The sequence below is a fragment of the Colius striatus genome, chromosome 11 (assembly GCF_028858725.1).
Source record: "Colius striatus isolate bColStr4 chromosome 11, bColStr4.1.hap1, whole genome shotgun sequence".
NCBI classification, from domain to species: Eukaryota; Metazoa; Chordata; class Aves; order Coliiformes; family Coliidae; genus Colius; species Colius striatus.
The window spans coordinates 16,233,625-16,253,947 of NC_084769.1; the positions used below are offsets into that span (position 1 = coordinate 16,233,625).

At 45.3% G+C, this 20,323-nt stretch overlaps 1 protein-coding gene across 8 annotated transcripts in view; it reads right to left on the reverse strand.

Annotated features, from left to right (window-relative positions):
* Positions 1 to 20,323, reverse strand: part of BIN1 (bridging integrator 1) — a 97,725-nt gene that overhangs the window by 24,517 nt on the left and 52,885 nt on the right. For 5 of the 8 annotated variants that reach the window (XM_062004549.1, XM_062004547.1, XM_062004546.1 and 2 more), the window contains exons 6-9: positions 16,885 to 16,992; positions 9,100 to 9,185; positions 6,696 to 6,771; positions 4,665 to 4,747 (exon numbers count right to left, since the gene is read on the reverse strand). In XM_062004549.1, the coding sequence (XP_061860533.1) occupies positions 4,665 to 4,747; positions 6,696 to 6,771; positions 9,100 to 9,185; positions 16,885 to 16,992 (353 nt within the window). Of the gene's footprint in view, positions 1 to 4,664; positions 4,748 to 6,695; positions 6,772 to 9,099; positions 9,186 to 14,181; positions 14,275 to 16,884; positions 16,993 to 20,323 lie in introns of all 8 variants that reach the window. The other 3 variants (XM_062004552.1, XM_062004551.1, XM_062004550.1) reach the window with 1 other exon arrangement.

Here is a 20,323-nt window from a genome sequence, read left to right on the forward strand (position 1 = left end):
GCAAGAGTGTGGGGACTGTCCCCACTGACCAAACATGACTACCACAGTAAAAGCAAGTCAAAACAAGATCATTGCTCTCTCTTTCCTTCCCATGAGCAATTGGGAAGTGATGCCAAACCCAGGAATATCAAGCAGGGAAGGGGAGGGAGTGTCAACTTTCTTCTACAAATAGAGAGCTGGAAACAGAGTCTAATGCAGTTACTGCAGCTGAAGGGAAAGCCAAAATACCCCAGCCCCTTTTAGTGCTGCTGAGCTCCCAGATCCCACACAGCTGTCTCATCTGTTCTGAAAGAGCAGAGTAACATCTTCAGATGGGGTTCCCATGTGCTTGTAACAATCCTACATTAAAAGAATGAAACTGGCTTTCCAATATGGTAAAAACAGACGAGTTGAGTCACCTCCCGCCAAGTTCTCAAGTTAAAATGAAAAAAAAAAGCTGTCATCTCAAGTAAGGCTCAGACAGGGCCTTTGAGCCAAAGTAATTTATTTTTTAGCACTAAAGCAGGCTGGGGAATACTTAAAAAAAAAAAAATGAGAGGCAGGAGAAAGGAGGAAAAAGCACCTACATTCCCAAACATACAGTGACACTGGTGTACATGCTTGTTGTAGATCAAGGAGTGATCAACTCCCTGACCCTCCTTTCCCTGCACCAAGGGTGGCACATTTCTCTGACTCCAGCAGCCGCTCTGACAGCAGAAACGCCCAACATAGCCCAAGTCAGGCACCTTAACTGCTGGGCCAGTTGAATTTTTATGAGAGCGAAGCAGGAGGATGTTGTAGCTAGAGCTCATCAAGATGAGATTTACTATTGTTCCCTCTGTTGTAGCATCTGTCTATTCTCGGTGACTGGAAATATTAGACCTCTTGTCTGGTGCACATACACAACAGCAGTCCAACCAAGGACCAGGTACAGACATCCAGAGAAACACTCTTGTGAATCCTCCTTTTCCTACAGTAGAAAACCTCAGAATATCAGTAACACAAGATACTCCTTCACTGCTTTTCATTTGAGGACACAAAAACCAAAATTCGCCCATCAGCTTCCCTATGAAATTACCATTTTCCACTCTCCAACTTCTCACTTTACAAAGGATGTATATAAAAGACAAATAGTTTTATGACTTGCTCTAGTCAGTGGGAAGCCAGAGTCAGAAAAGCAAGGATCCCAATCCACCAGCACTGGCCTTTACTGCTGGCAAGGCATCATTATAACCTTTTTTTTCTCCTTTAAGGACCCCATGGAAGGAGTATCAAGACAAAGACTAAGAAAAACACAAAAATGAGAGGAAGTTTCCATGCCATTACGCAGCAAGTCCCACTTTGCTCCAAAGCATGTTTTTGTCAGCATCCTTGACCTTGACTATGGTAAGTCTAGGCACTGTTGCAACCTAACTATCACAGGGAGTGATCTCCCTGTCCTTATCTTGAGGCACAAACCTCTCATTATATTTCTCTCTCCCCTATCCAGTTTAAGGGGGTGGGGTTATAGATAACTTGGTGGGCACCTGGCACCCAACTAGGGCTGAACCACCACATTGTTAATTACCAAAATTGCTCGTATTTCCCATGAAAACCCCAGTACCACAGTTTTAGTCACACAAACAACTGAACAGACAATGCCTAAGATTTCACACTACCTTCTTAGACAGGAAAAGAAGCAAGGATTCAAACCAGGCACACAAGCAGTTAATGGGATTATCCAGACACAGAAAGAACTCAGCAGGACCCAGCAGGCCATGAACACATGGTATCATGCAGAGGACCCCCTCTCCCATCACAAGGTTAACACGTGCCAGGCTGTTAGAGTCCAGCAACAGCCCCTCCAGTTTTAGGAACTAAATCAAACACATATGGAAATGCTGCTCTCCGTACCGGTACCTGCTCATCTTTTTCCTCAGCCTGGCGAACAGTTTAGTTTTCTTTCTGTTGAGGATGGCACGCAAATCATTTCCGTTACAGGATGGCACAGTCAAACCAGGGAGGAAAAGTTAAGCTTCCAAGCACCCATTCATTTAGTGCCACTACAATCAAGACAACAAGATCTCTTCTCTCTCACATACAGATACACACACATGCAGAAACATGTATACACTTCCCTTGGTTCCTAAAAAGCCATGGCCTGGTTTGGAGAGGGTAGGAGTGGGCTTTTTGTGCCTGTCAAAGATCTGAATATATGTGAGGAAATTAGTGTTTTCCATGCTCTTTGGAATACAAGGCCAGGGTGCACATGGAGAAGAAGAAAAACAAAACCGTGTAGACTAGACCAGCACAGAACTATAGACGGCTTTTTTTTCACAAGTAATCACAGCTCCTCACTCTCCCCTGTAAATATCAGTACACAACAAAAAAGCTCTGCATTCTCCTTTACTTATGCAACCTGTGAGCAGTCCTACCCATGGAACCTAATCAGCAGCTTTCCTACCACACCTTTTTCCAGTTTGTCCAATCATACAAGGATAATGCTACACATCTCCTAGGTCTTCTAGGTATCTGAGGCCTGAATATTAAATCTCTTTCAGAAACAAATGCCAAACATGTACCTGAGGTTCCTATAAATGCATCAGCTGCTCTGTGCTGCTGTGCTACACAGCCAGCGTCAGACTCATCAGCAACAGTAATGTTTCTGTAGGGCCTTGCATGAGTGCCAGATAATTGCCTCTCTTCTCACACTTTCTAATTCATTTCCTGCCATTGTATCCACCTCCAAACCCCTTCCCAGTAGAGAAGGATTAGGGAAGCATCTGTTCTCATTGCAGACCACAACAAGCAATCAAGATCAGCAAGGGCTATTTCCTCCTGCACATTCTCGCTTCCAGCCCTGCACCACAATGAGAAGCCAGATGTGCAGGAGAAGACAGAAGTGCCTCACAGCATTTCCTGGTCACTGCAAAACATATTTACTGCCTTGGCAAACCTTTGCTTACAACCTCCTACAGCACTCTGCTTCACTTGCTCTGGGATAGGTCTGGCATCTCAAGCTGAGATGCAGGGAGTATGGTGAAGCGGCAGCACTGATTGCTGCCCACACAGGAACCTCGGCCTGTGTGCTTGTTTTCAGCTTTTAGGCCCATGTGGTCTTGTCACCAGCCAAAGAGCACAGAACTGCAGCTGAAACACCCAATGCAGCCCTAGATGAAGCTAGTGGCTTGTAGGAGAAGGAATTGTAAGGACAGGCAATTTATTCATCAGAAGCTCTTTCAGTCCAGAAACTTCATGCCACAACAATGACAAATATGCCTGGGCCCAGCTGTCACTACAGACCACAATCACCTCCCTGAGGAAGGAAGAAAAGAGGAGGAAGGAGCTGGACAAAGTAATGGCTACAGCCTTCATCTGTCTGGTTATCTTATCCTCTCCCAAGAACCCTGGAAGGTGCTGTTATCAGAGGTAACACAGCAAGAAGATGAGCACCATGGCCATCTCACAAGGCTTCAGACTTTCTGGGTTGTGGTGTTGCTAACTTCTCAGTTAGCACATGCTAACTGAGGAGAAAGTCTGTGTTTTGGGATGATTGGTTTTGAGTTTTTTTTCCCCACAAGAAGCATTTCTACTAGCATCTTGGAAATTTGGTGTGGGCAATCCAAAGTTCAGGGGCCAAATTTGACTCAAACATCCTCTTTCTTTAGAGCTGGCAAACACCAGGCACACTGCTGGGACAAGACACATAAGCCATCTTATGCACAACTGCAACAGGAGGTTAAACTGGGAGGAGAAACAAGGGAGCACAGAGGTCTCAACAGCTGATCTAGCCCTTCTGAATCCATGCACTCAGAATGCAGCTTGCCCTTACTTCATGCTGACTTCACCTCCTCTCTCTGTCAATACACTAATTGAGGACTTGGGCTGTGCTCCTTGCTCACCCAGCAGTGGGATTAGCAGCAGCTGGACACCAGAGCCTGACACTGTTTCATCACTTGCATATCTGGATGGGAGCCAGACAGCCTCATCCAGACCCCAACCTCTCCCTCCCCTCTCAGTGCTGGAGAATGTGCAGACTTGCACTTAACCATACAGGGCTGGATCCAGCTGAGGAAAGAAAACTGAAGGCCTGGAGGACACTCACTCCTTGCCTATATGCAGACTGGAAGTCCTCCAAGATCAGGAGGCCTCATATTAGTGAGGCTGCAACTACTTCCACAACACACACTGAGGCAATATACCTCTGCTGGGTACCCAGGAGAGACAAAAGGCCTTGGAAAAAGGTGGTTCAAAGTAAGGAGGGCCAAAGAAGACGCTGGGAAAACAAATGAGCTCTTGGTGCTCAAGCTCACAAGCTGCACGTACATGGTGGAAGCATTTGGGGGAAAGAACAGGACAGGTGTTGGGCAACTGGACTCAGAAGGAAGGGCAGCTCGGTATTACATCTTGGAGCATGGAATTTGACTTTAAAAGAGGAGAGTCGGTGCCTAAACATCAGCACCTAGTGAAAGTTTATATCTCCAAATGCTACTCTAAAAAGGTAAGAGGTATTGCATTGTGTCATCCAGCACCAAGTGCAATCTTGGACATGCTCTAGGGATTCTCAGGAGGGCACTAGCTGGCTATACAAATGTAGTCAAATCACTCCTCAGCTGACAACATGGACGTTTCAGTACCTCTGGGTAGAGACAGCCCTATCCCTCCTCCCCTGCTGAGGGAAAGACACTACTCCCACAGTTACTGACCTGGGCTGTGCTTTAACGGGAAAGGCATTGCCTGCGTACTGCTTGTCTAGACCCAGCAGGACATCATGGAGGTTTTGGTTCAACTGTAAAATACAAAAACAAAAGAAAGGAAAACAATGAGAAATGAGTCCAAGTGTCAGAAGAGAGTCTGGGCTGGCCTGTAGAGGCTGACCCACCACAAGCTTGTCCCCAGACATGTGCATATACTCAGCTATTCCAAAAGAAGACAGCCCTCCATCCATTTCCACTCCTCCATGGGGCGTGAAATGCTGGAGCACCTGAATTGGTGGAAGAGCTGCTGGCACCTCATGAGAATGCTCTTGTTTCCCTTTCACATCATCCTCTTTGCTTCTGTCACCTGTCCCTGCCAGTCTGCTGACAGGTACCATTGCAGATGCAGGCAGAGTGTTTACTTAAGGGTCTATGTGGTAGAATTGAAGCTTTACTCTGCATTTGTAGCCAAAGTAGACCTGCTTATAAAGCTTGACCTCAGACTTGCTTATAAAGCTTGAAACATGTCCATTTCAACTGTGGAGCCAAAGGCAGCTGCACTTTCAGTCGACAACAAGCCCTGACTTAACAGGTTGCCTGGGCCATGTAGGTTGGGGCAGGACCTCAGTATCCTTGCTGAAACACAATATTAGGGGTTAAACTCTCCCTAGCACCAAAGACTGAAATATTCACTCTGGATACTCCTATTCTGAAAAAGCCAGTTCATAAACAAGATGAGATGCCAGAATTATCACTGGTTGGAGGAGGGATCCAGTGCATTGTGCCGGCAACACCAGCAGTTAATTGAATGCTATAGCAGTAATAAGAAACAGATGGTTCTTATGGAAAAAAGCAAAAGCCCTGCTCTCACACAAAACTCAGGAAAGAAAAAACCAAGAGCATGATACAAGAAGATAATTCCTGTCTAACAAGTATCTTTCCCATGTTTTGCCAAATGTACGTTAACAGCAACAAACTGATAATTACAACAATCCTCCCTATTCTTAACAATCAGTTCATCCCCCCATTGAGAGAAAAGCAGGCTATTAATTGGAAAGGTCCCCATGAAATGTCAGCAGAGCTCAAAACTGATGCATTATACCAAGGCAGAGGGGCCCCTGATTGCTGGGAATAGAACTATAATGCTGCTTGTTGCTTAGCGGCTGTCTTGTTGTTAGGATGACATTGGGGAGGGGAGGGAATACAACAGCTTTCCAGCTGGGCTCCCAGTCACTCATCAAGATTAGTGCAACATTTACAGAGGGTGTGCAACTCTTTGGAGTAGCGTATAGATCTAAGGAATTTAAGACTTCTCTAGCTTTTAAGTGAAAAAACAAGAACATATTTGTAAATGCCCCTCCATGGAGGGTTTCCCATGGACTGTTCCTGAGGTGTGCATGGGCACTGGCACATCAGCTTGCCACCACCAGCTTACAACACAGCTCACTCCTGCCATTCCCAGCTCATGGCCAACTGGTAGCCTACACAAGGGCCATGCTAAGCACTTAATTCTGGGTCACAGGGCAGCACTGAGGTACTGCTGGGAAGGACCAGAGTGAGGCAAGTCTCAGTCTTCAGCCAACTAGCAGACTGGCAGATTCCCTGCTGTTTGCAGCCCCACAGCTGATAGACAAGGGTTCACAGCAAACTGCTGCCAGGCAGCAGCACAAATAGATACCAGGCTGAGAGGGCTCAGGTCACAGGTTACAGATCCATAATGTTGGTGAAATAAAAAAGGCAGCAGAAGACTGGTCTGAAAAGGGCTTCTCCTCCCTCTGTGGATCTGCAAATGAGCCCTGTCAAGTGACAGAAACTCCTCACCACTGCCTAGCCTTGTGATCTCTTCACTGTGCTCTATTCCCTTCATGTTACTATCTCAGCCAGGCTTTCTCCCAAAGACCTCAGAAAAAACTGTTAACATTTTCCTCTGACATACAACAAATACCATTTCCTCCAGTCTCAGAGTTTGGGTTTGTGGGTTTTTTTCAGTAACAGTGGTGAGAGGGTGTATTACTAGGATAAGCTGTTAAGTTTCCTTACCTTGCTCATTTCTTTATGGAAGTTCTCTTCTAGGCCTGCTATACTCTGGAATGTGTTGACGTAGAAACCAACACGACTGCCAAATGAAAATTGAGACAGAAGAACTTAATGGACACAATGCTCTCCGAAAACCTTCCCATTCTGCCCTTTCCTGCTACCTCCCACCCACCATTCCCATTCCCATTCAATTCTGTCAGGTCTGGCACATGCTGGAAAATAAAGGGAACAGAGATGCATGAAGGGGGTGATGGAGCAAAGGCCAGGTATGCAACAAACATGTTCATGGTGAGGAGGTCAGGTGGAGTAAGATCAGAATTTTGTACTGGCTAAAGGGAGAGGGAGGAGCAAGGTGGGGTGGAGAATAAAGTAAAAAAAAAGGAAAGAAGAAAAAAAGAGAGCCAGTGGAAAGGTGATGAAAAGAATAGAGGCTGTGACGCAGATGGAGTGTGAGGAGAGCTGGGGGAATTGGCAGGAGTACAGATATTCATCACTCTAAAGTCCCTCAGCACCAGAGGAAACAAAAATATATTAACTGTTTGCTTCAGGGGCAGAAAAGTACAACAGCACAGGAGAGGCACAGAAAGCAACAGGAAAGCAGAAGGATCATCTGGACAGCAGGAGCCTTTGAACAACCTATGGGCACCTTTAAATCTCAGCAGCCTCCTGCTGCCCTCCTTTCTCTAGCCAGCCTGCCAGCTGCCAACTGTGCTGTACCAGCACACAGCTGGAGGAGCAACAGCAGGAGGGAGATGCTCCCTAAGGCTAGCAGCATCACCATCCTACACAGGGAACCACCCAGCTGCTTCTGTCCCAGTTCCTTCCCCTGCCAGGCCTGCATGCTACTTTGAGCAAAGAGTCTGGGAGGGAAGGGGAGTGAAGGCAGACAGCACTGTGCTTTCCAGCCCTGCTGCCACCCGCTCTCTCCATCCCCTGCAGAGCAGCATTACAAAGCCAGACGTCACCACTGCATTTGAAAGCAACAAACTGGGACACTCCTGGGAGGACATTGCCTGCTTTCCACTGCACCCTCCAGTTCATCCTCCAAGCTAAATGTTTCTTTCTCCCCTCTTTTCATCACCACAATGATATGGCAAAGTATGGCAAACCCATGGTCTCTCAAGTCTACCTATTCTCTCAGTCCACTTTCCTCTGCCCAGGCTATGTTTTGTTAAATTGAGTTATAACCTTGGTTATAACCTCACCTGGGCCTGGCATCACATAGCCAAGAAGCAAAGCACAGAAAGCCCAGGGTGAACCTGGCCAGGGTGAATTCTAGGACAGAGTCTCTGAGATGATCCAGAAAACAAAAGGAGACAACCCACTTGTCCTGGTTTAGCAAGGAGCAGCTTTTGCTTGGTAACAGGGGGAGTGGGTTGCAGTGAAGACCCGGTAAAGAGTTTGTGGACTCTCCCCTGGCTCCTGGGTTCACATCCACCTCCGGCCCGGCTGGGCCAATCTGGCGCCTCTGCCATCACTATTTAGGGACGGGAATTTGAAGCACTGGCAGGAGATGTAAGAGTCATACAAGATGGAGGTGACCATGCAGACCCTACAGTCAGAGAAGGAGGAAGGAAGGAGGAGCACCAGACCAGAGATCCCTCTGCAAGCCATGGTGAGAATGCAGCTGTGCCCCTGCAACCCATGCAGGGCCATGGCAGGACTGAGAGCCACCAGCAGCTCCCTGTGAGTGCACCCAGATGGGCAGAGACTGTGTGAGGAGGTGGCCATGGCCCAGGCCGTGTTGGAGAGCCTGTGGGCCCCAGAGCAGCCCCGCATGAGAGGCAGAGAGGAGCTGCAGCCTTTGGAATAAATGCACGTCAGAGTAGCCCGTGTAGGGCTGCTGTGTTTGTGAGGTACCCCACGTAGGAGCAGGAAGGACTGGTGCTGAGCCCACCTGTCCTGAGGAGAGACAAACAGCAGAAGCTATCAGGAATAGACTGACTGAAACCCCCACTCCCTGCCCCTCTGGGCTGTTCAGGGGGGTGGAGCTAAAAACACCGGGATCAGGACTCTGAGTCCATCCAGGTAGAGGGGAGGATTGGGGAGAAGGTGGTTTTAAAGGGCTGGTTGTACTCTTCATCGTTGTACCACTCTGTGTTGTTTTCTGTTGGTTATGTTTTGGGGTTTTATGGTTTTGCTTTCGTTGATGCTGCATTAAATTATTTTCTGTTTTCTTCCCCCAGCAGAGTAGCCTGGTCTGTTTTGTCCTGCACCTTAAGCAGCAAATAAGCCCTCCCTGCCCTCTAGCAATCCTCAAGTCTTTGGTATTTGAGGCTAATCGTGGTCTTTTGTTCCCTGATGGGCCTAAACCATGACACCAGCCTCAGCCAAGAAGAACACAGATAGGAGAGTCTGGGTCTTCACATCCCTCCAACCAGCCCTTGGCAAAACTTCCAACACTCACCTATTCCACAGTGAAGGCAGCTCCTCCTGCAGATCAACGTTCATCTCTTCAAACACTTTCTGAGCCTTTACTAACTCTTCTTCAGCCTTAATAACAGAGAAGGGAGACTGTCAGCTCCAACATAGACAAGTACCTTGCAAGACTGGGACAAGTGTGACTCTTCTGACTTCCTTGGAAGACCAGGCAAAATACTGGCATGGGGTAATCCCCATTCTAAAAGAGCCTCCCATGAATCAGGGTTGTATCATAAATGACCTGATGCCCCATTAGCTTGCACATATTACTCATAGGTTTTCCCTCAATGGATTTCTCTGTTTGGATACTTAGAAAGTAATTTAAAAACCCAGTAATGGAGCTGGTCAGTCAGTTTAGCCTCCAGCTCTGATACAGGTTAAGATGATAGTGGCCCCTCCCTCTTGCCAGATCTCTGAAAAAGACAAAATCCATCCCAAATGGTGCTGATGAAGACTCATCCCTCATGGGACTCTCTGCTCAGGTAGAATGATGCCAAAGCCCCAGGGTCTGCATCCTTGGCTGACAGAGCTCCCTCACAAACCAACTGGAGAAGCAAGGAAGGGTATGCAAAGCATGAGTTGTGCCAGCAGAAGGCCAGGCTGGAGCACATGAGCAGTTAGTCCTGATTACAATGGTCTCATGTACACTCATCAGTGAGGATCAAATCCAAGAGCAAACCTTGGGTGGCTGCTCACCACCAATACCAAAGGAGATATGCCTTCTACAGAACCACTTTCTCCCTTTTCAGAGTCTAAATTTCATTTGTTCATCTAACCTAGACACTGACAGACCCCATCACTGATGCATGAACTATCTCAGGGACAAAAAGGATGATCCTAGTTTCTGTTGCTGACAGCAAACATCAGCAACAAGCACATTCTTCTTTCCATGTTTGTCCTAGGTGACCTCTTTCTCTTTTCAATGTTCTGACTTGAAACTCAAAGCTTGCCAATGAAAACGTTTCTGTGCTGTAATTTGCGGCAGCACAGCATTCTCCCATAACTGTGCAGTGGGATGCAGGATGGCAAATCCCTGCATAAGCAACTTGACAACACATCTTAACAGGTAGGTCAGCATGAGGGCCTACTGACATGTGTGACAACAACAGGAATGTCCCAACACCACAAGGCTCTGCAAAGTTCCACTGGAGAACTGGATCTCTCTCTGAGCCCAAAGTCTGATTCCCACCCCTTCTACAAAATGAAGTTTTACCTTCTTTGTGACAGCTTAACTAAAGAAACACAGTTGACTGCTCCTTAGTGACACGTATATGCAAAGATAGTATTGATGGGAGAAACGATTTTGCAGCTCAGAGACCTGATCCTCACAGTGTTGTGTAGGATTCTTATATTCAACATTTCTTTCCTGACTTAGGAGCAAGCTGCAGAAGCTCCTACTTCCCGGACAGCTCCACCTTTCAGAGAGTAGCTCATTTCTTTCAAGGCAACGCTAAGACTTTGCATTCAGGATCGGAAGATAGAATTTCCTCCAAAAAAAGACAAAACCAGAAGGCTAAACAGATCTTGTGAGGAACAGGCAGAGGCATAGAGGCTCATGATGCTTCCACACAGAAACCCCTGTGTTTCCCTGCTACACTCCGTGAAAAACACAACATTTCAAGAGAGTTAGTACAAAAAAAACCCACAAAAAATCCATTTAAACAGAGACACAGTTTATGCTGGCTCAGAGATGATGATCACAAAGATTCATTCTGCCTTAAAATCTCTCTACAAATGAATGTTTCTGATGTAACAATTTTTAAGGGAGGGGAAAACAAATCCAGTCTATCCTTTGTATTCTTCTTATTCTAATTTCCAAGCTAGACTGGAATCCAAATCAACCCAGGAGATGTGATAGCTGGGAGATGAGTCACCACAGAATGCTGCTCGTTTTTCAGATATGGTGAATATTAATAATAGTCTTTCTCTCTCTCATTTACCTGTTCAGAAGGTCAAAGAACCTAGAAAGCAACATGTGAATATTGTGACATACCAAGGCAAAGGCAAAACCAGCAACAGGCAACGTTCACTCTAGAGCAGCTGGAGGAATCAGGGATCCACGTAGTAACTCTGTGCTCAAGTAGTGGTCTCAGATCCAGGTATAGCATTGAATTAATTCTTCATCCCCTTTGTCAGCCCAGATATCTTCTTACCAGTGGGATTTATTTTGCTTGGGAGCAAGAGTCCTGATACTGGACAGCCCTGACTGCTTCCAGCCAGAGCTGAAGACGGGCATTAAACCTGGTTATGCGCTCTGCTAGAAAAGCCAGCTCATGCAGTACAGTAGGGAAGGGACGAAAGAGATTTCAGGGACAGTGCCCATTGCTACTGTATCCACGTTCTTCCTATTTCACCTGTCTACTTGGCAACCTGATGGACAACTGAGGCAGAAGGACGTAATGCTGAGGTGCGTAAAATGTGATCCCAGAAAATTCTTCCTATCCCTGCCTGAAAGTGGAAAGGTTTGAGCAGGACCTGAAGAACACAAATGCCTTACTGATCTTTCCCCTAGCCAAGGCTTAGATTGCCAGTCCAGTTGTGATGGGGAGGCAGTTATTACCCATTACTTTTCCTACCATCATACCTCACAGCACTAATGAATGTCTGCCAACATCCAGCCTGGTGCTTTCACACAATCTGGTGACCATTTCTCTTCAAACACTACCTGTGAACTGTGGCAATTATGCACTGCTGTGTAAATGGTTCAAACATCCATGAGGCAGAGGTAAGGACAACAACTGGGCACCCCAGCCCAAGTCCAGTATTCAGCATTTCAGGGGTGCTTAGCAAAAAGGCCAGAATTTGCTGTCATTTTCCTTTTTGTTTCAAAAAGCACTGTCACAAAAATCTCTAACTGAAGGCTGGGCAACAGCAAACCACTCAGGAGACTTCACAGAAAACCCCCACCGTATTGTTGCTGTTAGTATATTCTAAAGGCCTATAAAGTCAGGAGCTTGCACACTGGTGGGAGGGACTTGGTTTTACAGTAGAAATAATAGGTCTTGCTGACCCCATTTTTGCTTGGGGGTTGTAAAAGCATCAGGCAAGTAGAGACAGCAACACAGCTGCTGGGAAGGGGAAAGGCTATATTTTTTTTTAGGCTTAACATTCTGAAGCTCTTCAGTAAATGCAGTGTCATCAACCTTCCTACTTTTACCAAGAGCTTAATGAGATTTAGGGTTGCCAGTAACACCTTCAGTCTTTAAATCATGTAAATAAAAACCCTGAAGCTTCTTTTTCCTGCCTGCTTGTGTTTGTGAAGTAAAGGGGGAAAACCTACAGGGTCAGCATACAAACTAATCTTCTGTATTGAAACTTTTATTTTTAGTCTCCAAATCAAAATATTTTTTAAAAAGTAAAACAAAAAAACAAAGACTCACACAAATAAAAATAAAAAATTAAGGGTAGCAACAGTATTATTTAGTTGAAGAATGAAAGAGGGAAAACTTAAAGGACAACTTAAAGCAATATCTGGGGTGACTGAAAATATTCTTGTCCCTCAGCAGGAGATTAACACCCCCACAACACAGCAGGGGGGACAGATTGTATATCCCCCTGTCACCTGATTCAGGGCAAAGTCACCCCGTGCAGTGACATTACCCATGGACTCAGCAGCCCATCTTGGATCAGAGTGCAACAGATGAGGAAGCACTCATAGGTAATATTTCTCTAGGCAATCTGTGGGCAGTGGTATTACTCCCAGTTACCCATCAGCCTGAGAAGAGGAAAAATGCCCAGGAGCTGATTTACTTATTATAAGTGTCTTGAGAAACTCCCTATACCTGCATTCTAGTCCTCCAGAAATACCACCAGCCAAACAGAGGAGTCAAGAAACACAGCTATGCAGGCATAGGGAAAGCCTCCGGCAGCCTGCCAAATGTCCTCCCTTCAATCAAGAATGAATACATATTTTCTCCCTTTGCTATGCAAGACTGCTAACAGCTGTTCTTTCCCCAGGCTTTCCTGAAGTGGTAATGTAGTCTTTTCCCAGATCTGTAGTCATAAACTGACTGTGAAAAACCCAGGTGCTTTGTAAGGTGAGAGCAATTTAGTGTTTCTAAACTGCAATTCATTCACTGACAAGGAATGTGAAAACTTTAATGTAAGAACTTGAATGAGAACAGATGAGCTCACTAGGAACTTTGTGAGCAGGCAAATGGGCTCTCCCAGTCTGGCTAATGATTTACTATCCCTTGCCCACTGAAAGCATTTTCTTCTCACACAGTTTTCTGTCAGTTCCTTTTTATCCTTTAAGAAGGTAAATACCAACTGAGATTTCATCAGGAAGCCACACTTCAGTGCAAGTAGGACTGAAATTCTTAGTACCTACAGTTTCTCTGAGCTGCTTCCATGTCTCTCGAGATGCTGTAACCTAAACATCCAGCCAAGTTCTGACACATGATGCAGCCATGACCTCAACCTGGAGCTGTTCAAATTTATCACACTGTGTGCAAATTCCCAGGCCTGGGCTCAACCACCTCTCCTATGCAGACTGAGACTCTGTATTTCTGGAAAAGGCTCTTTTAGACCACAAGAGCCAGGACAGTGCCCATTTTGGAAACTTGGATTTTACCACGGGAGAATGTTGCAGCCTAAATCAGCAGCCACAGAGACTGCTTTTGAAGTAAAGTGAGGTTTTCTTCTGGCTTTACTCAACAAAACAAATGCAGAAGCCAATTCTTCAATGTTTCCTGTTTCTTCTTTTTTCTTTTTGTTTTTTCTGAAGACTAACATAAAAATTGACTGCTTAGAAGAAAAAGAAAGCAATAGCTGCAGGAACTACACTACACCATCCTCTTCCTTAGCATTATTACATAGCCTTTCTTCACTCACATTTCATTTTAGGGGGAGAAAGCAACAGCCCAGTATTAACACATCTGAGTAGAAATCAATGGGGCAGATTCACCGATGGATTAGCAACTTCCACGTGTCCACCGAGGCTCAGAGTACCAAGGACACACTTAACAGAGAGGACTAGAGTGAACGTTGCCTAGAGATTAGCTGCATGGTACAATCTAGAGCCCAAAATAGCGCATGCAGGGTTAGAGCCAGGTAGATCAGCAGTCACCTGATTTCGGAGCAGATTAGTTTGCGCAACGAGGTGAGCTTGTAGCTTCCCTTGACACCACTGAGGCGCAGCTTTCTCAAGCAGCGAAACAGGCTGAGGGGGAGGGAGCATGTTTGAGTGAGAAGAGAACAAGAGAGACACAAACATATATCTTTTAGGATAAAAAAATTAAAATCACAGTGAGAGTGTATTTAGAGGCTGAGCCAAACTATTATCACCAAGGCAAGAGAAAAAACAAACACCCCAGCACCAATCAGTTATAAATCCTTCGAAGCATGCCAAGTTTAGCAGTAATTAATGCTCCAGTGTGGGCTGTGATACCACAGACCAGCCAGGTAGCTGCAAAGAGCAACAGATAAGAGTTGTTAGTGACCTAGCACACGGACAACTCTACTCCAAGTCATGGCTGTGAAGTGGGAGCTCCTTAAAGAGAGGTCAGGATTAATTAACAATCGTAATTATTTGCATGCAACAGTTGAAAGTCCACAGTGCTTTATTTTAATGATGAGTTGCAAATTTAGCAGTAAGTGGCAGGAGTCCTGGGTGAGAAAAGAACATCCATATATTAGAGAAAAAATGAGACTATATAGCTCTAAAAAAAATATTTGCATTGCTGTTTCTGTTACTATACCATGAAATATCAATTAAGTCGGTTCCCATGTGTATGCTTTGTCATAAAAATGATTTCTTTTTCTTAGGGGCCTGTCTGCATATTGCAAAGTACCTTACACTGCAAACAGTCCTACTTCAAAGGTCACATGAGCAAAATCTGAAGTCACAGGAACAGAGGGGTGAACTTCCTACATCAGCCTAATGCACGCTGAGCCCTGGTTGCTGCCCACAGCCCTGCACAGCTGTGTGAGTGCAGTGTGAGATCACAGCCTGGGCTGTGAATCCTGCACGCACACAGAACTTTGGGAGACTCACTGCTCCTGTCTTTACAGGATTAAGACACTGGGATGTGTCATCTCCCATGCACGAGCTTATGGCCTAATTCACAAAGGGTTCAAAGATCTGATCCAGTGTCTATTTTGGTGAACAAGAGGAGTCCAATCAAGTACTAAGAGACACTTGCACAGGCTGAATCAGGAACAGAGCATCAACTCCTAAATCTCAACATTTCATTCTTCAAGCTGCACTGTTCCCCATACTTTTAACAGAAGAGCAACACACAATCCTGTGTCAATAAAATCTTAAGTGAGCATTTTAGGGCAACATGAGCAAGTGCAGCAATGACAAAGACGACTAGACTCTTTGGTGTAGATCACTATGTTCCAATCAGAGTAAACCGATCCCTACAAAAAACAATTCCACTGCAGCAAAGATCCCACAGGCACACACCAATAATACCATGCCCCGGGGAAATTCTGCTGCTATCCCCAAACGCAGTGAAGTACTGCTTTGAACAGAAGGCACGACCAGCTGGGCCTCATGCCTTGCATACAGAACCAAGACTTGTTTTGCCACACAAATGATGCAATGACACCTGAACCATCAATCCCTCTCCCTTTTGTCAGTCAAGGTTAGTACAGTGCAAGTACCAAGTGAGCAGATGACTGATGATTTATGTGGCCACTAAATGCAGATCCATTGCTCAGGGGAGAGATGGAACTTTCTCTCTTCCATGCAGGAGAAACACTGGCATCTCTCAATATAGTCCATATTTCCCCCTACCAGAAATAACTCTATGCAAAGAAAGACAACTCTTCTCAATCTGGTTAAAAGATACAATAGATTCAGGCTCTTTCTTTCCTGCACTGCATCTAGCCTGAAAAGTCCTGATGTGCCATGGCCCACATTCAAGATAATTAGTAATGTCTCTCCAGCCCTGGACTATTTTGTTGTGTTAAAACCTGTTCTATGGAGTGGAGTATGTGGATTTGAATCCACTCAGGGTACAGGAGTAATCCACAACTCATTTTCTGGGCAAGTATTCAAACCATATGCCTCCTCTAGCACAAGGTTAACATTATCATCTTTCTTCAGCTACATTTAAATGAAAATCTAGATTTTCTTTTTCATTAAATTTAATGAAAAATAAAATCCTTCACTTGAGTTTTGGCCACACTCTGCAGTTAACCTTGGGTCAAAGAGAAAACTCTTGTTTTCTGCTTTCAGCCATGTTTATTATTCAGTAATTGTCACCAATAGAGAACAGTCATCATAGTGCACAGGGTGTGTTTCCACCAGTCAACTCGTAATTCACACTCCTAAAGGTCTCTGTCCGAGAATATCACAGGATTTTACAAACACAACCAACCTCAAGCAACACTCAAACACTTACTCTCACCAATGCCCTAAGATGAAGAGATGATAGTACCAAAAAGTAGGCAAACTGGACAATTTTTAAGGTTTTATTTCTCCCCGAGACACATGGGCTTTTCTGACAAAGGTTACTGGACCTGCGCCATCTGACAAAACGCACGCCTAGGCCTTGGCCACTGAGAGATGCAGACTGATGATGGTGGGTGTGAACCAACACAGAGACCATCCCGCCTTCTAGGATAACTTAACAGATGCGAAGGAAATACCTAGCAAACTTCACCAGTTCACATCACCTTGACGATTTTAAAGTTCCTTTCCAACCTAATTGATTCAATGCAAACACATCCAGTGAAGAGGTACAGGTGCACTTAAAATTTGCTCAGCAGACAAATGCCGGCCTCTCGAAAGGATGGCTGCACATCCTTCTGCTTGTTTTACCTTTGCAATTTTGGTTTCATCCTTCTTCTTTGCAGTTTGCAGGGCTTCAAAGTGGTGTCTGGCACTGTCGTAATCCACAAGCTTCCTTCCTCGCTTTGCTATACGAGACTAAAAAAAGATGGAAAAAAAGGGTTGACAATCTTCTTCAGCAGCCAAAATCCCAAAGGAAAACTCCCCTCCTTTTCACACAAATTTCAGAGTAACCCATGCTCTGCCCACACAAGGGCACTCACTGGATACTCCAGGCAGGCTGCCCACAGAAGTGGCCCTGGGAGCCATCTGTGACAGACAATCACCATTCTAGACAGAGCTCCTAGGGAGAAGAGTAGACCCAGACAGGGAAAGCACAGAGATGCAACCAAAACCAGTCATATCTCTGGACAACATAATGTTTTCAGAACCATATCTCAGTGTTTCCTAAGCCTTCACGTGTACCTGTGTCCTACAGGCACTTGCTTCAGCATCTTCAGGGCTTCCTGAGGGCTGCAGCAAGACTAAGCAGTTCACAGCCCTGGGTTCAAGGGCAAGTTAAAAAGATTAAGGTCAGCAAGAGAAGGCATTTCTATTGCTAGCACAGCAAAAGCACTCATCCATACGCTCAGGATATGGCTAGGACTGCATTTTGGACCCTTCAACAGAAAGTCCAGACAGAAGTGACCACAGCCACAGGCAGCGGTCCATTTACTATTAACTATCCATTAGCATGATAAGTGTGAGGGAAAATGTGGAGTCACTACTAGGCAGGACACACTGAAGCTGTAAAAAAAAGGCATAGTAGGAGCCATCTGTACTCAGGAATGGAATCCTGACTAGTCCCTAACAGACAATTAGGCATCTGGCCTGATCCTCCATTACCCTTCTTCATCCAAGGTAACTCAGGCTCTAAGCAGAGTTTCCCTTCACCGAGGCTCAGGCCTGCTAGGCTGTTCCATTTTATAAACCATCCACCCCCTTTAGACCCTCACCTGCCACACTCCCTACCAACACCCAGACTACGTGAGTTGGAGCACAGGTCTTCCCAGCCTGACTCAGCTCAGCACTCCCCGAGCTTTGAGAGCCCAGTCCGCCATCAGTGATCACCAGTCTAGAGACAGGCTGGAGAACTGGAGTGAAAAAGCCTGGCAAGGAGCCAGGATGGTTTCAAATTAACCACAGCACCACGGAAATTGAAAGTGCAAGATGAGAAATCAGCATTGGGATTTACTTGCAAAAGCAAAATCTGCCCTCCCTTTAGCTGCCCTTGGCAGGGAGATGTGGTCTCCTCTCCCTAGGCCCCTGCAGATAAGCTGCAAAACTGCACTCAGGGCTGATCTTTCTGCCAGACCAGCTGGGACCAGTTCGCACGTCTCCCACACACGGTCCTCTGCACTCTCAGCAAACGCTGGTGCAGCTCTGCATGAGTCACAGCAGATCTGCAGGATCTGAGCCACACGCACACCCAAACTGATCTCAAAAAGCTCTGCTCACTCCAAGAGAGGAATCACGAAGTAGCTTGAGCCACCCTGCAGACAAGGTCACTGGAAAGCACGCTGCCAGACAGGCACAGAGGTGGGATGTCAGAGGGGGTTTCCAGCAGCATGACAAATTCTGAGGTGCTAGTTAATGCATCTTACACACATAGCAGATAAAACACACGGCTGGATCTGAGATTTAAGAGATAGGATTTTTCACCCAGGTCAGACTGGTAGAAATAGCTGGAGGTTTGCTCACCTCTGGCAGGACAAACAGACGCTTCCAGATTTCTCTGCTACCTCAACTAAAGAGTTTGATTTGATGTCACTCATCTCTCAAACAAGGTCATTCCTGCCCTTTTTTGTAGCTCCTAAGATCAGGAGGTTGCAAGGTATGGGTACACTGTGTGTGAGTCCTCCTGGGGTAACCACTGATCACACAATCATCTGTGATGGCAGGGATGGGACTTAGCCCAGCTCTGGAAGGCTGCAGGGCAGTTTCCTTATATGACTCTAGGATAGCTGCAGCTACCCATCACTATCTGAAGGTAAGAGCTGAACTGCAACAGAGTTTACTGCTTTGCAACAAATCCGTCTTAATTTGAGCCTCCTTTAAGAAGTTTAAAAAAAATCAAAACACGTGGACAATACTGTCCACCTCCTCTCCTTATACTTGGTTTGAAACCTTGTAGGAAACAGGGCACTAGTTTCAGTGCAAGAAAGAAAATCACCAGTTCTATAGCTATTCATAACTTAAGTTATGGTTTATCTTGTCTGGGCTCACTGCAAAGACTCATAATCTTGTTGAATACCAAAACCTCACTCAGAAATACTGTAGATTATGCAAGAGTCTTATTCCAAGAAGATATTGACCTGCAAAAAAAGGATAAACTATCTTTTGCATTCCCGTTTTTCAAGTTTGAGAAGACAGAGAGGCTTTGCTGCCTCCTCCCCGCTCAACATTTAAAAGTTATTCTCTTTAACTTACAAATTTTTTTGTTAAAGAAATGCTATGTTTTCAAATCCCTGCTGTGGATCTCGTTGCAAGTCCAAAAAATTCAAGGGAATTTTTCCAAGCCCTCAAGTGGAAGGGACTCAAAATATGTTAGAATTTCACCCCAAAAAAAAGCATGTATGATCTAATGCATCACACATTTGACTTACTGGGCTGTTAACAAAAAACAGACATTACTAAATTAAAATAATCTTCCCAAATATTCTGTAAACTATGTAAAACTGATGGGTTTTTTGCCTGCCAACCTCAAAAACACTAATTCCTTACATGAAAGCAAACTACACTTTTGTACAACTTCAACAACAACACTTGGAGAACTTCTACCAGTTGAAGAACATAATTGATTTGAGCCACTTCCTGATTTGATCACTTCTCACTCCTCTGTAGTAAGGAGAATGATGCATCCAGCTGAACTACCAATAAAAAACATACTGACCTTTTTAAATTCATACCGCTGAAAGTCCATTTTTAACAAATAGACAACTCTTACAAAATATATCCATATCTTACTATATGAACCAACAGAAAGACAAACTCTCACTCATTTTAGAAGGGAAGCAGAGGCAAGCAGTGCACAAAATTGCTATAACTTCACATTTCTAGAGCATCATCTGAGTTTTGGTGGAATTTGTGTGGGCCCAGCCTTGCACTTCTTTTGAAGTCCCACTGTAAAACCTCAGTGGGACCCCAACAAAGTTGAAGAAATCCCAAAGATACAAAGGATGAAAAGAAGTGACACTGAGGGAACTCAGTTCACAGCTGAGAAGGCTGGTAAAACATGGTAGGGACTAAAGCAGTGCAGAAGTCTGAGTCTACATCAAACTTGAAATGATATCTTCTGCTTCGGAAGCTCTGCACTGCTGAGACACACGGCATCACACTACAGGGAGTGATTAGCTCTAAGGCCTTGAGCTGGTGGAAAGCACCAGCAAGCCTTTTCACCCTTCCCCACTTCAGACTTCCAGGAACAGAA